Source organism: Trachurus trachurus (genome assembly GCF_905171665.1).
Source record: "Trachurus trachurus genome assembly, chromosome: 3".
NCBI classification, from domain to species: domain Eukaryota; kingdom Metazoa; phylum Chordata; class Actinopteri; order Carangiformes; family Carangidae; genus Trachurus; species Trachurus trachurus.
The window spans coordinates 792432-804920 of NC_139893.1; the positions used below are offsets into that span (position 1 = coordinate 792432).

Sequence of the window (12489 nt, forward strand, 5' to 3'; positions counted from 1 at the left end):
ACTTTTTGCTGCTCTGTGAGATCAGGACCAGTGGTGTAGTAGCTATGTGATACTCAGGTTTACTCAGTATACCACTGAAAATACATAAATACTTCAGTATAGCCAGTACAACAAAACTAACTAAAGTAAATGTCAATGGTTCTCAAAGTGGGAGGGTTGACAGGGTTCAAGGGGCTCCACTACTTTTTATCGACATTTTACCACTTTTTACTAGAATCTTTTTGAGAAATTTTACCAGTTTCTTCTCAATTTTTCTTTACACTTTACTTTATTTCTCACGACCACACTCTGTTCTTCTTTTTACTATTTTTTTAAAAGAAATTTTACCCCTTTTGTATTATTGTTTGCCCCCCCTTTTTTTCATTTTTCTATAATATATTTGTAGCCCTTTTAACCTCAATATTAGCAAGAAACCACATTCTCTAGGTTCAGAAAGCTGGACTCGAAGTAGAAGTTGAACAATGATCATTTATTACATCCAACACAGTATTATTTTGCTGCAGCACATATAATTAGAAAATCCCCAAAACAAAATAGAGCTCTTTGATGAAAATAATAAAATAAAAAATAAAACAAAGTTCAAAATAAATTGTCCGTTCCTTCTTTTTCAGAAGAATAAAGTTCAGTTCTGTGTGTGTGTGTTTATCAGTCAGTTCTTCTACTACCCGGGTAGATTTTGTGGTGAACGATCTTATCTGAATCAGAGTGCAGTAAGTAGAAGTCTGTCTTTGGAGTGGATCCCGTTCTCCGTTCTCTCGATCTCCTGGCTCGCCACTGAACCGGCAGGTTCAGAATTCTTGCTGGTCAATCTTTGATCCGGTAGAAATAAAAACCAGTCTACACAGAAGGTGTAGAAACACATTCAATTAATACCATGTTCATATTGACTTTTCCACTACTTCTTCTGATTTCTTCTCTAATTTCTCTCAATATTTATAATCAAATTTAGTACATACACAGTTTAAATCATCATAAATGATAGTGTACACACTCATAGTAGAGTTATTTTACCTTAACTATTCCTGATGAACTCATATTTTTAACATAAATAGACTTAATTGTCTTTTTAAGCAGTATTTATATTTTTAAACAGCTTTTCAAATGAATATTTATCTTTTAACTTCAATACATTTATATTTTTTAACCTTTTAAACCATAAATGAATTTAATTAATTAACTCTTTTTAAATCATCATGAGTAATTAAACAACCACAATAAAATAAATCACCTTTTGTACACAAAACAGTACAATAGCATGACATTCTTAGACCTTATCATCATATCCTCATTTATTTCCCTCATTCAACAAGGTGGTGGCCCACTAGCTTGGCCGGCTACACCATTAGCACCTATACTACCTGCTTGGCAGGCTACCTGAGTTAGCATAGCGGCGCTAGCCGCGATTAGCATTAGCACGGATTTACCGATCTTTTTAAAGTTGTTTTTCTCACATAACACAATGATATAGCAATACCAAAGTGGATGAAAACATTAGATACTAACTCCGACTGGTTTTATTAAAGTGTTTCAGTAAGCAATATCTTCACATGAGCTCATTATCAACAGGCTAATACCAAGGCCTAGTATCTTAGCATGTAGCTCTTAGCTTACCGGAGTCCGAACAAGGGCTTAACACGGTCGTAGCGGCTCCTCTCTCTTTTTCCACAACATTCACAGACTCTTTCCTAATAAACGAAAGGTTTATCAACACACTGTGCGAAGAATAATTGTGAATTGATGCGTTTTTCGTCACTTTTCATACCTAGGTCCGGCAGCTCACTAGCAGGTGTGTTGCTCGGTGGGATCGTGTATCGGCAGTGAGTGTGGCTCTGTGTATGGGCGTGAGCAGTGCCTGCTCAGAGCGTGCTCAGCGACAATAAACTTGAACGCGGGGCTGATACGCCACCTAGCGGCGGGACACAGGAACTACATTTAAATGACATATATGGGCTTCGTAACCATATGGGTTACATATTGAAAAATTTTACCACTTTTTCTAGAATTCTTGAGTAATTTTACCAGTTTCTTCTCAATTTTTTAAAAACTTTTTTTCTATTTACTATATACTATTTTTACTTTCACACTTTTTTTTTTTATTATCGTTTGAATTTTACCACTTTTTCTGAGAAATTTTACCAGATTTTTCTAAAAAAAAAGAAAAATTTTACCACTTTTAATTTTTTTTTTTTTTTTTTTTACTTTTTTGTTTATTTTTTTGTGAGAATTTTTACCACTTTTTTTCTAGAAATTTTTCAACTTTTTTTTGAGAATTTTTACCACTTTTTTTTCCAGAAATTTCTCTATAATTTTTCAAAAATGTACGCCTAATTTAATTAAACGTACATTGATTGATTGTTTGTGTATTTCTGGTGTGTTGTCCAATGGGGGTCCGTGGTCTAGTTTGTGTCAGTTTTGGGTCCTTGATATAAAACAGTTAGAGAAGCAGCGTCTATGAGATACAAGTATGAACAGTTTACCACCTAAAAAGCAGTTTACCCACTACATGAAGATGACAACAACGACTACAAAGACTATGAAACTTTAACGTCTTCTTGTTTCTTTCTTTCTTTCTTTCTTTCTTTCTTTCTTTCTTTCTTTCTTTCTTTCTCTGACAGATATCAATGAGTGTGAGATCGGAGCTCATAACTGCGACCGACACGCCACCTGCACCAACACGGCAGGAAGCTTCAAATGCAACTGCGCTCCGGGATGGATCGGAAACGGCCTCAAATGCACAGGTACAGACCTTATTATGGGCTGTCGTGTCGGCATGAACAGAAGGACATGTCAACAGCCAAGAAACATGATGCAACAACAAAACTGAAAATTCACTCACATTACAGAATGAGTCGTGTGCATTAAGCCACTGTTTAACTTTAACCTCGGTTTAGTACGACAGAGACAAGAAGTTTGGAAGACGAGACACTACAGGCAAAAGCAGTGTTGATCTATTTTGAGATTTTAGGTTATTTTGCTTCCTTGACATGTCTTGTGTCAGAATAGTGGAAAGAAATAATAGAAAATCCACATTTAGGTTTTTATTTTACTTTATTTTGTCTCTTTCATCTGTAAATTTCTCCTAAATTCACAAGGAGTTAGTCTGAGCCATGTCATGTCAGGTGTCATTGTAAAGCTCTCTCTCTCCTGAACAATGATGTAGGCTCCAAATATGGTCATTTCCTCCTTATCAGCAACACATCCTAAAAGTAGGATTTACATTAACAATCTCTGTAATTTTACAGTCCAAGTCTTTAAAGGCCGTTTCCTCAGAAAGAGTTTTTCAGACTCAGACTCCTCTCTAGAAATCTCCACTTCAGCAGCACTTCCAGACACCAAACCTTCCACTTTGATCCCTTTCTATATTCTGAAGGTTTTTACAGAGGGGATTGTTGATATATCATTCACAGCCTCATTTATACAACATTTTATTACTAAAAACATGGAGACATTAGATGTTTTAGGGCTGGTGACAGTATTTTCTCATTTACAGAGTGATAAAAAGAGATATCCACAATCCTCCTCTGTGAAAACTAAAGACTCTAATGTGTCAACAAAATAAAACGAGAATTTTGAAAGTAGCGTTATCCATTGTTTAGATTTATGTTCTGCAAATTAGTGCATATTTAATTAGATATTGCCTCATTTACATATTTAAACATACAATTTGACAAAACTTGACAAAAGTTTTATGGTGAAATCTGTTAGTTAAATGTTTTACCCTATTCACCTGTAGTGTCTCTTTTGAAGGCGATGTGTTCATGTGTCGTATCCTCCGTGTTTGTTGGAAGATGTTTCCACTTCACACGTGTAACGGACGTGTTTGTGTTTCAGATCTGGATGAGTGTTCCAACGGGACTCACATGTGCAGCAACAACGCCGACTGTCTGAACACCATGGGCTCGTACCGCTGCGCCTGCAAGGACGGCTTCTCTGGAGACGGATTCTACTGTTTAGGTCGCACATCCAAACACACGACAACACAATACACACGGGTCTGACATGAAGCACAGACACACTGGGTCTCATTCATGAAACGTTAGTAAGTCTGTGTGTAGATTTGCACATAAAAGTCCACGCTACTAAAACTCTCCTCCGGATTCATGAACGCACTGCAAAAACTCAACATCTTTCCAAGAATATTTGTCTTATTTCTTGTAAAAATGTCTAATTTCTAGTCAAAACTAATCTCTGTAAGACTCATCACCTAAAAATGAACTTGTTTTTAGACAGTTTTCTCTTGTTTCAAACTAATTTTCAATTGAAATAAGTAGAAAAATCTCCCAGTGAAAGCAAGTTTTTTGTGCTTGTAATAAGAAAGAAAAACTTGCTCCACTATCAGATTTTTCTACTTATTTCAAGTGAAATTATGCTTGAAAAAAAGCAAAAAAAGTCTAAAAACAAGCTACTTTTTAAGGTGATGAGTCTTATTTTGAGTAGAATGAGATTTGTTTTGACTAGAAATGACATTTTAACTAGAAATAAGACAAATATTCTTGGTAAGATTTTGAGTTTTTGCAGTGCGGTTTCGGGAGACTCAGATCGTAAACACGTGTGTAAATTCATGAATGCCAACCCATCGTAAACTAACAGCACGCCCCCGGTGATTAGCAATTAGCATAGATATATAAGGAGATCCTGACCACCATATAAGGAGGTAGGTGCATCCTGTTCACCTGCGGCCATGACGCAAACAAGGAAAGAGGGAGAGAGAAAAATAAGGGAGAGATCGCAGATCGAAGTCATTTTGGGTGAAGAAAACATTGCGCAGGATGAAGTGTGTGTCCACCGATCTTGTGGCAACACACACTCTGCATCACATATCAGCTGCACATTTATGGAAGAAAAGTTTTTTCCGGTTTTATATCAGATTATTTTCATCATCAGATGGAGCCTTGACATGTTTGTGCGAGTCCGATCCCTAAAACCTTTCTCTCTCCAAATATTTCTAATCCTTTGTCATGTTTAAATGACGTGTTTCAAAAGCATCGACGTAATTTTAACATGAGAGGGAGCACTAATGCTAAATAAAATTGTAATGTCCAGCAGTGACAAGCAACATTTCTGTGCATTTCTACATTTACACAAGAACCACACACAGTCAGGAGCAGGTGTAGGTTTTGTGAGTAGCTACGTAAAGATTGATGAATGCTGAAATACACGTACATGTCTGCTGCACATGTTTTACACACAAATCCGTGCTGCTCACGTTTCATGATGTGTGTTAACAAACTGTGTGTGTGTGTGTGTGTGTCTGTGTGTCTGATCACCATTACAGACAGTGATGAGTGTGCAGACAACGGAAACCTGTGTGACAACGGCCACTGTCTGAACCTGCCGGGAGGTTTCCGCTGCGAATGCGACATGGGCTTCTTCCCCACGACTGATGGAAAGGCCTGTGAAGGTAACACAACACCACACAACACAACATAACACAACATAACATAACATAACACAACATGACTGAATGATGGATGAATGAATGAATGGTGAATGGTGTGACTGAGATCCTGTCATGTTTCTCTGCTGCGTTCAAGAGAAGCTGAACTAAAGATATTGGAGAGAACAGCAGCTTTACTGAGCATCAACCTGGGAGTTCTTCAGAGGATCAATTAAAGGCTCAGACCAGACTTTATATCCAGGACCCAGTTGTTCTATTTTCTATTTTCACGGCCTAAAAGAGGTTTTACCTGAAAAATAATACACAGTTCCATTGTTCGCTATAATATAATTTTTTCCAGCCCTTCAAAGTGCAGGAAAAACACAGTTTTTATTTGGACCTAACCAACTCACGTATCCCTCCGCCCAGGGTTAGCGCCCGCCGATCAGCAGTTGGTCAGGTCCAAATAAAAACTGTGTTTTTCCTGCACTTTGAAGGGCTGGAAAAAATTATATTATAGCGAATATATCTTTTTTTCGGGACAATTTCTCATGTCGGGGCTTCAACACAAGAGGGACATTACAGACGAGCACTATGGAGGTATTTGGATGTTTTTTGGTGTGTCTTTTTGGATGAAGAATAGTGAGCTCCATTCTAAACCGTCATATGGACATGCACGGAGCCCCGCTGTAACTCAGAGAAGCCACGGAGGACTCTGAAACTTCTCCCAGCCCTTAGTAGGAGGAGATAATGAGGGACATTTCAATTTTGGGTGAACTATCCCTGTTGTGACTGCGTTAAAGGGATAGTTCACCCTAGAATGATATTTCGCTCATTATCTACTCACCCTCATGTTGACTAAGGGCTGGAAGAATTTCCAGAGTCCACCGTCCCTTCTCTGAGTTACAGGGGGTCTTGGCGTAGCAGTGCATTTCAATGCAACGGTTGCAAAGGGACACCAGAGCTCTTCGTAAAAAAACACACACAAAAAAACATCCAAATACCTCCATGATGCTCGTATGTAATGTCCGTCTTGTGCTGAAGCCCCAAATTGCGTAATTGTCCCGAAAAAAATTAAATAAGTCTATATTTTAAGCTTGTTTGTAGCGGAAGCTTCTCGAAGCTCCTCTTCCTGGTCCGTCCAAATCTCGCGTGATTCGCAGTAACCGCACTGACGCCGGCGCAAATCACGCGAGATTTGGACGGACCAGGAAGAGAAGCTTCGAGAAGCTTCCGCTACAAACAAGCTTATAATATAGACTTATTTAATTTTTTTCGGGACAATTACGCAATTTGGGGCTTCAGCACAAGACGGACATTACATACGAGCATCATGGAGGTATTTGGATGTTTTTTTGTGTGTGTTTTTTTACGAAGAGCTCCGGTGTCCCTTTGCAACCGTTGCATTGAAATGCACTGCGACGCCAAGACCCCCTGTAACTCAGAGAAGGGACGGTGGACTCTGGAAATTCTTCCAGCCCTTAGTCAACATGAGGGTGAGTAGATAATGAGCGAAATATCATTCTAGGGTGAACTATCCCTTTAACAGTGACGGCTACAGACTGAAGATCTGCTCGGGGATATTTGAACTGAATGGAATAAAAGTGAGAGTATGAGCGTATGCTGCTCCTCTCTGAAGGTGTGATAAGGCCTCGTTGTGCTGCTCCTCTCTGACGGTGTGATAAGGCCTCGTTGTGCTGCTGCAGCTCCTCTCTGACGGTGTGATAAGGCCTCGTTGTGCTGCTGCTCCTCTCTGACGGTGTGATGAGGCCTCGTTGTGCTGCTCCTCTCTGACGGTGTGATAAGGCCTCGTTGTGCTGCTGCTCCTCTCTGACGGTGTGATAAGGCCTCGTTGTGCTGCTGCTCCTCTCTGACGGTGTGATAAGGCCTCGTTGTGCTGCTCCTCTCTGACGGTGTGATAAGGCCTCGTTGTGCTGCTGCTTCTCTCTGACGGTGTGATGAGGCCTCGTTGTGTTGCAGCTCCTCTCTGACGGTGTGATAAGGCCTCGTTGTGCTGCTGCAGCTCCTCTCTGACGGTGTGATAAGGCCTCGTTGTGCTGCTGCAGCTCCTCTCTGACGGTGTGATAAGGCCTCGTTGTGTTGCAGCTCCTCTCTGACGGTGTGATAAGGCCTCGTTGTGCTGCTGCTGCTCCTCTCTGACGGTGTGATAAGGCCTCGTTGTGCTGCTGCTCCTCTCTGACGGTGTGATAAGGCCTCGTTGTGCTGCTGCAGCTCCTCTCTGACGGTGTGATGAGGCCTCGTTGTGCTGCAGCTCCTCTCTGACGGTGTGATAAGGCCTCGTTGTGCTGCAGCTCCTCTCTGACGGTGTGATAAGGCCTCGTTGTGCTGCTGCAGCTCCTCTCTGACGGTGTGATGAGGCCTCGTTGTGCTGCAGCTCCTCTCTGACGGTGTGATGAGGCCTCGTTGTGCTGCTGCAGCTCCTCTCTGATGGTGTGATGAGGCCTCGTTGTGCTGCTGCTCCTCTCTGACGGTGTGATAAGGCCTCGTTGTGCTGCTGCAGCTCCTCTCTGACGGTGTGATGAGGCCTCGTTGTGCTGCAGCTCCTCTCTGACGGTGTGATAAGGCCTCGTTGTGCTGCAGCTCCTCTCTGACGGTGTGATAAGGCCTCGTTGTGCTGCTGCAGCTCCTCTCTGACGGTGTGATGAGGCCTCGTTGTGCTGCAGCTCCTCTCTGACGGTGTGATGAGGCCTCGTTGTGCTGCTGCAGCTCCTCTCTGATGGTGTGATGAGGCCTCGTTGTGCTGCAGCTCCTCTCTAACGGTGTGATAAGGCCTCGTTGTGCTGCAGCTCCTCTCTGACGGTGTGATAAGGCCTCGTTGTGCTGCAGCTCCTCTCTGACGGTGTGATAAGGCCTCGTTGTGCTGCAGCTCCTCTCTGACGGTGTGATAAGGCCTCGTTGTGCTGCTGCAGCTCCTCTCTGACGGTGTGATAAGGCCTCGTTGTGCTGCTGCAGCTCCTCTCTGACGGTGTGATAAGGCCTCGTTGTGCTGCAGCTCCTCTCTGACGGTGTGATAAAGCCTCGTTGTGCTGCAGCTCCTCTCTGACTGTGTGATAAGGCCTCGTTGTGCTGCTGCAGCTCCTCTCTGACGGTGTGATAAGGCCTCGTTGTGCTGCAGCTCCTCTCTGACGGTGTGATAAGGCCTCGTTGTGCTGCTGCAGCCTCTCTGACGGTGTGATAAGGGATAAGGCCTCGTTGTGCTGCTGCAGCTCCTCTCTGACGGTGTGATGAGGCCTCGTTGTGCTGCAGCTCCTCTCTGACGGTGTGATGAGGCCTCGTTGTGCTGCAGCTCCTCTCTGACGGTGTGATGAGGCCTCGTTGTGCTGCAGCTCCTCTCTGACGGTGTGATGAGGCCTCGTTGTGCTGCAGCTCCTCTCTGACGGTGTGATAAGGCCTCGTTGTGCTGCTGCAGCTCCTCTCTGACGGTGTGATGAGGCCTCGTTGTGCTGCAGCTCCTCTCTGACGGTGTGATAAGGCCTCGTTGTGCTGCTGCAGCTCCTCTCTGACGGTGTGATAAGGCCTCGTTGTGCTGCTCCTCTATGACGGTGTGATAAGGCCTCGTTGTGCTGCAGCTCCTCTCTGACGGTGTGATAAGGCCTCGTTGTGCTGCTGCTTCTCTCTGACGGTGTGATGAGGCCTCGTTGTGTTGCAGCTCCTCTCTGACGGTGTGATAAGGCCTCGTTGTGCTGCTGCAGCTCCTCTCTGACGGTGTGATAAGGCCTCGTTGTGCTGCTGCAGCTCCTCTCTGACGGTGTGATAAGGCCTCGTTGTGTTGCAGCTCCTCTCTGACGGTGTGATAAGGCCTCGTTGTGCTGCTGCTGCTCCTCTCTGACGGTGTGATAAGGCCTCGTTGTGCTGCTGCTCCTCTCTGACGGTGTGATAAGGCCTCGTTGTGCTGCTGCAGCTCCTCTCTGACGGTGTGATGAGGCCTCGTTGTGCTGCAGCTCCTCTCTGACGGTGTGATAAGGCCTCGTTGTGCTGCTGCAGCTCCTCTCTGATGGTGTGATGAGGCCTCGTTGTGCTGCAGCTCCTCTCTAACGGTGTGATAAGGCCTCGTTGTGCTGCAGCTCCTCTCTGACGGTGTGATAAGGCCTCGTTGTGCTGCAGCTCCTCTCTGACGGTGTGATAAGGCCTCGTTGTGCTGCAGCTCCTCTCTGACGGTGTGATAAGGCCTCGTTGTGCTGCTGCAGCTCCTCTCTGACGGTGTGATAAGGCCTCGTTGTGCTGCTGCAGCTCCTCTCTGACGGTGTGATAAGGCCTCGTTGTGCTGCAGCTCCTCTCTGACGGTGTGATAAGGCCTCGTTGTGCTGCTGCAGCCTCTCTGACGGTGTGATAAGGGATAAGGCCTCGTTGTGCTGCTGCAGCTCCTCTCTGACGGTGTGATGAGGCCTCGTTGTGCTGCAGCTCCTCTCTGACGGTGTGATGAGGCCTCGTTGTGCTGCAGCTCCTCTCTGACGGTGTGATGAGGCCTCGTTGTGCTGCAGCTCCTCTCTGACGGTGTGATGAGGCCTCGTTGTGCTGCAGCTCCTCTCTGACGGTGTGATAAGGCCTCGTTGTGCTGCTGCAGCTCCTCTCTGACGGTGTGATGAGGCCTCGTTGTGCTGCAGCTCCTCTCTGACGGTGTGATAAGGCCTCGTTGTGCTGCTGCAGCTCCTCTCTGACGGTGTGATAAGGCCTCGTTGTGCTGCTCCTCTCTGACGGTGTGATAAGGCCTCGTTGTGCTGCAGCTCCTCTCTGACGGTGTGATAAGGCCTCGTTGTGCTGCTGCTGCAGCTCCTCTCTGACGGTGTGATAAGGCCTCGTTGTGCTGCTGCTGCAGCTCCTCTCTGACGGTGTGATAAGGCCTCGTTGTGCTGCAGCTCCTCTCTGACGGTGTGATGAGGCCTCGTTGTGCTGCAGCTCCTCTCTGACGGTGTGATAAGGCCTTGTTGTGCTGCAGCTCCTCTCTGACGGTGTGATGAGGCCTCGTTGTGCTGCAGCTCCTCTCTGACGGTGTGATGAGGCCTCGTTGTGCCGCTGCAGCTCCTCTCTGACGGTGTGATGAGGCCTCGTTGTGCTGCAGCTCCTCTCTGACGGTGTGATAAGGCCTCGTTGTGCTGCAGCTCCTCTGACGGTGTGATAAGGCCTCGTTGTGCTGCAGCTCCTCTCTGACGATGAGTTAGGCCTCGTTGTGCTGCAGCAGCTCCTCTCTGACGGTGTGATAAGGCCTCGTTGTGCTGCTGCTGCAGCTCCTCTCTGACGGTGTGATGAGGCCTCGTTGTGCTGCTGCAGCTCCTCTCTGACGGTGTGATAAGGCCTCGTTGTGCTGCTGCAGCCTCTCTGACGGTGTGATAAGGCCTCGTTGTGCTGCTCCTCTCTGACGGTGTGATAAGGCCTCGTTGTGCTGCAGCTCCTCTCTGACGGTGTGATAAGGCCTCGTTGTGCTGCTGCTGCAGCTCCTCTCTGACGGTGTGATAAGGCCTCGTTGTGCTGCAGCTCCTCTCTGACGGTGTGATGAGGCCTCGTTGTGCTGCAGCTCCTCTCTGACGGTGTGATAAGGCCTCGTTGTGCTGCTGCAGCTCCTCTCTGACGGTGTGATAAGGCCTCGTTGTGCTGCTGCAGCTCCTCTCTGACGGTGTGATAAGGCCTCGTTGTGCTGCAGCTCCTCTCTGACGGTGTGATGAGGCCTCGTTGTGCTGCAGCTCCTCTCTGACGGTGTGATAAGGCCTCGTTGTGCTGCAGCTCCTCTCTGACGGTGTGATGAGGCCTCGTTGTGCCGCTGCAGCTCCTCTCTGACGGTGTGATGAGGCCTCGTTGTGCCGCAGCTCCTCTCTGACGGTGTGATGAGGCCTCGTTGTGCCGCAGCTCCTCTCTGACGGTGTGATGAGGCCTCGTTGTGCCGCAGCTCCTCTCTGACGGTGTGATGAGGCCTCGTTGTGCCGCAGCTCCTCTCTGACGGTGTGATAAGGCCTCGTTGTGCTGCAGCTCCTCTGACGGTGTGATAAGGCCTCGTTGTGCTGCAGCTCCTCTCTGACGATGAGTTAGGCCTCGTTGTGCTGCAGCTCCTCTCTGACGGTGTGATAAGGCCTCGTTGTGCTGCTGCTGCAGCTCCTCTCTGACGGTGTGATAAGGCCTCGTTGTGCTGCAGCTCCTCTCTGACGGTGTGATAAGGCCTCGTTGTGCTGCTGCAGCTCCTCTCTGACGGTGTGATAAGGCCTCGTTGTGCTGCAGCTCCTCTCTGACGGTGTGATAAGGCCTCGTTGTGCTGCTGCAGCCTCTCTGACGGTGTGATGAGGCCTCGGTGGATCTGATTGGCTGAGCAGACCGACCGACCTCGTTGTGCTGATGTGTCAAACATCCTGGAATAACCTGTCCGGTCCTCCCTCGCTCCGCTCAGCCGGCGCTGGACAGTAATGACTTGTGCAGAGTCTAATGATGTGGAAGAGCACAATTTCATAACCTTGGCTGCTGCTCTGGTTGTGTGTGTGTGTGTGTGTGTGTGTGTCTGTCTGTGTGTGTCTGTGTGTGTGTGTCTGTCTGGATGTCTGGGCATTTTTTTTGCCCCAGAACTGTCATTCTTTAGCAGAGGTGAGCGGCCTTCACTTCCTACTGCCGGCTGCCAACTTTCCACCATGATCCCATGATCCACTAATCCCTCACAGCTGGGCCTCTCTCCCTCTCTCTCTCTCTCTCTCTCTCTCTCTCTCTCTCTCTCTCTCTCTCTCTCTCTCTCTCTCTCTGTGTCTCTCTCTCTCTGTCTCTCTCTCCCTCTCTCTCTCTCTGTGTCTCTCTCTCTCTCTGTCTCTCTCTCCTTCTTCTTCTGCAGACATAGACGAGTGTACCTTCGCTGACATCTGTGTCAATGGACGCTGCATTAATATGCCAGGACTCTTCAGATGTGAATGTAACATTGGTTATGAACTGGACAGAAGTGGAGGCAACTGCACAGGTGAGACCAGTAAACACAGTATAAGACCAGTATAAAACCACTTAAAACAGTATAAGACCAGTATAGGACCAGTATAAGACCAGTAAACACTGTGTAAGACCAGTAAACACAGTATAAGACCAGTATAAGACCAGTAAACACTGTGTAAGACCAGTATAAGACCACT

General features: G+C 46.4%; 1 protein-coding gene across 1 annotated transcript in view; it reads left to right on the plus strand.

Moving 5' to 3' along the window:
* Positions 1-12489, plus strand: part of fbn1 (fibrillin 1) — a 141270-nt gene that overhangs the window by 58655 nt on the left and 70126 nt on the right. Inside the window, exons 27-30 of the mRNA XM_083996588.1 lie at positions 2616-2738; positions 3832-3954; positions 5276-5401; positions 12201-12323. Of these exons, the coding sequence (XP_083852714.1) occupies positions 2616-2738; positions 3832-3954; positions 5276-5401; positions 12201-12323 (495 nt within the window). The remainder of the gene's footprint in view (positions 1-2615; positions 2739-3831; positions 3955-5275; positions 5402-12200; positions 12324-12489) is intronic.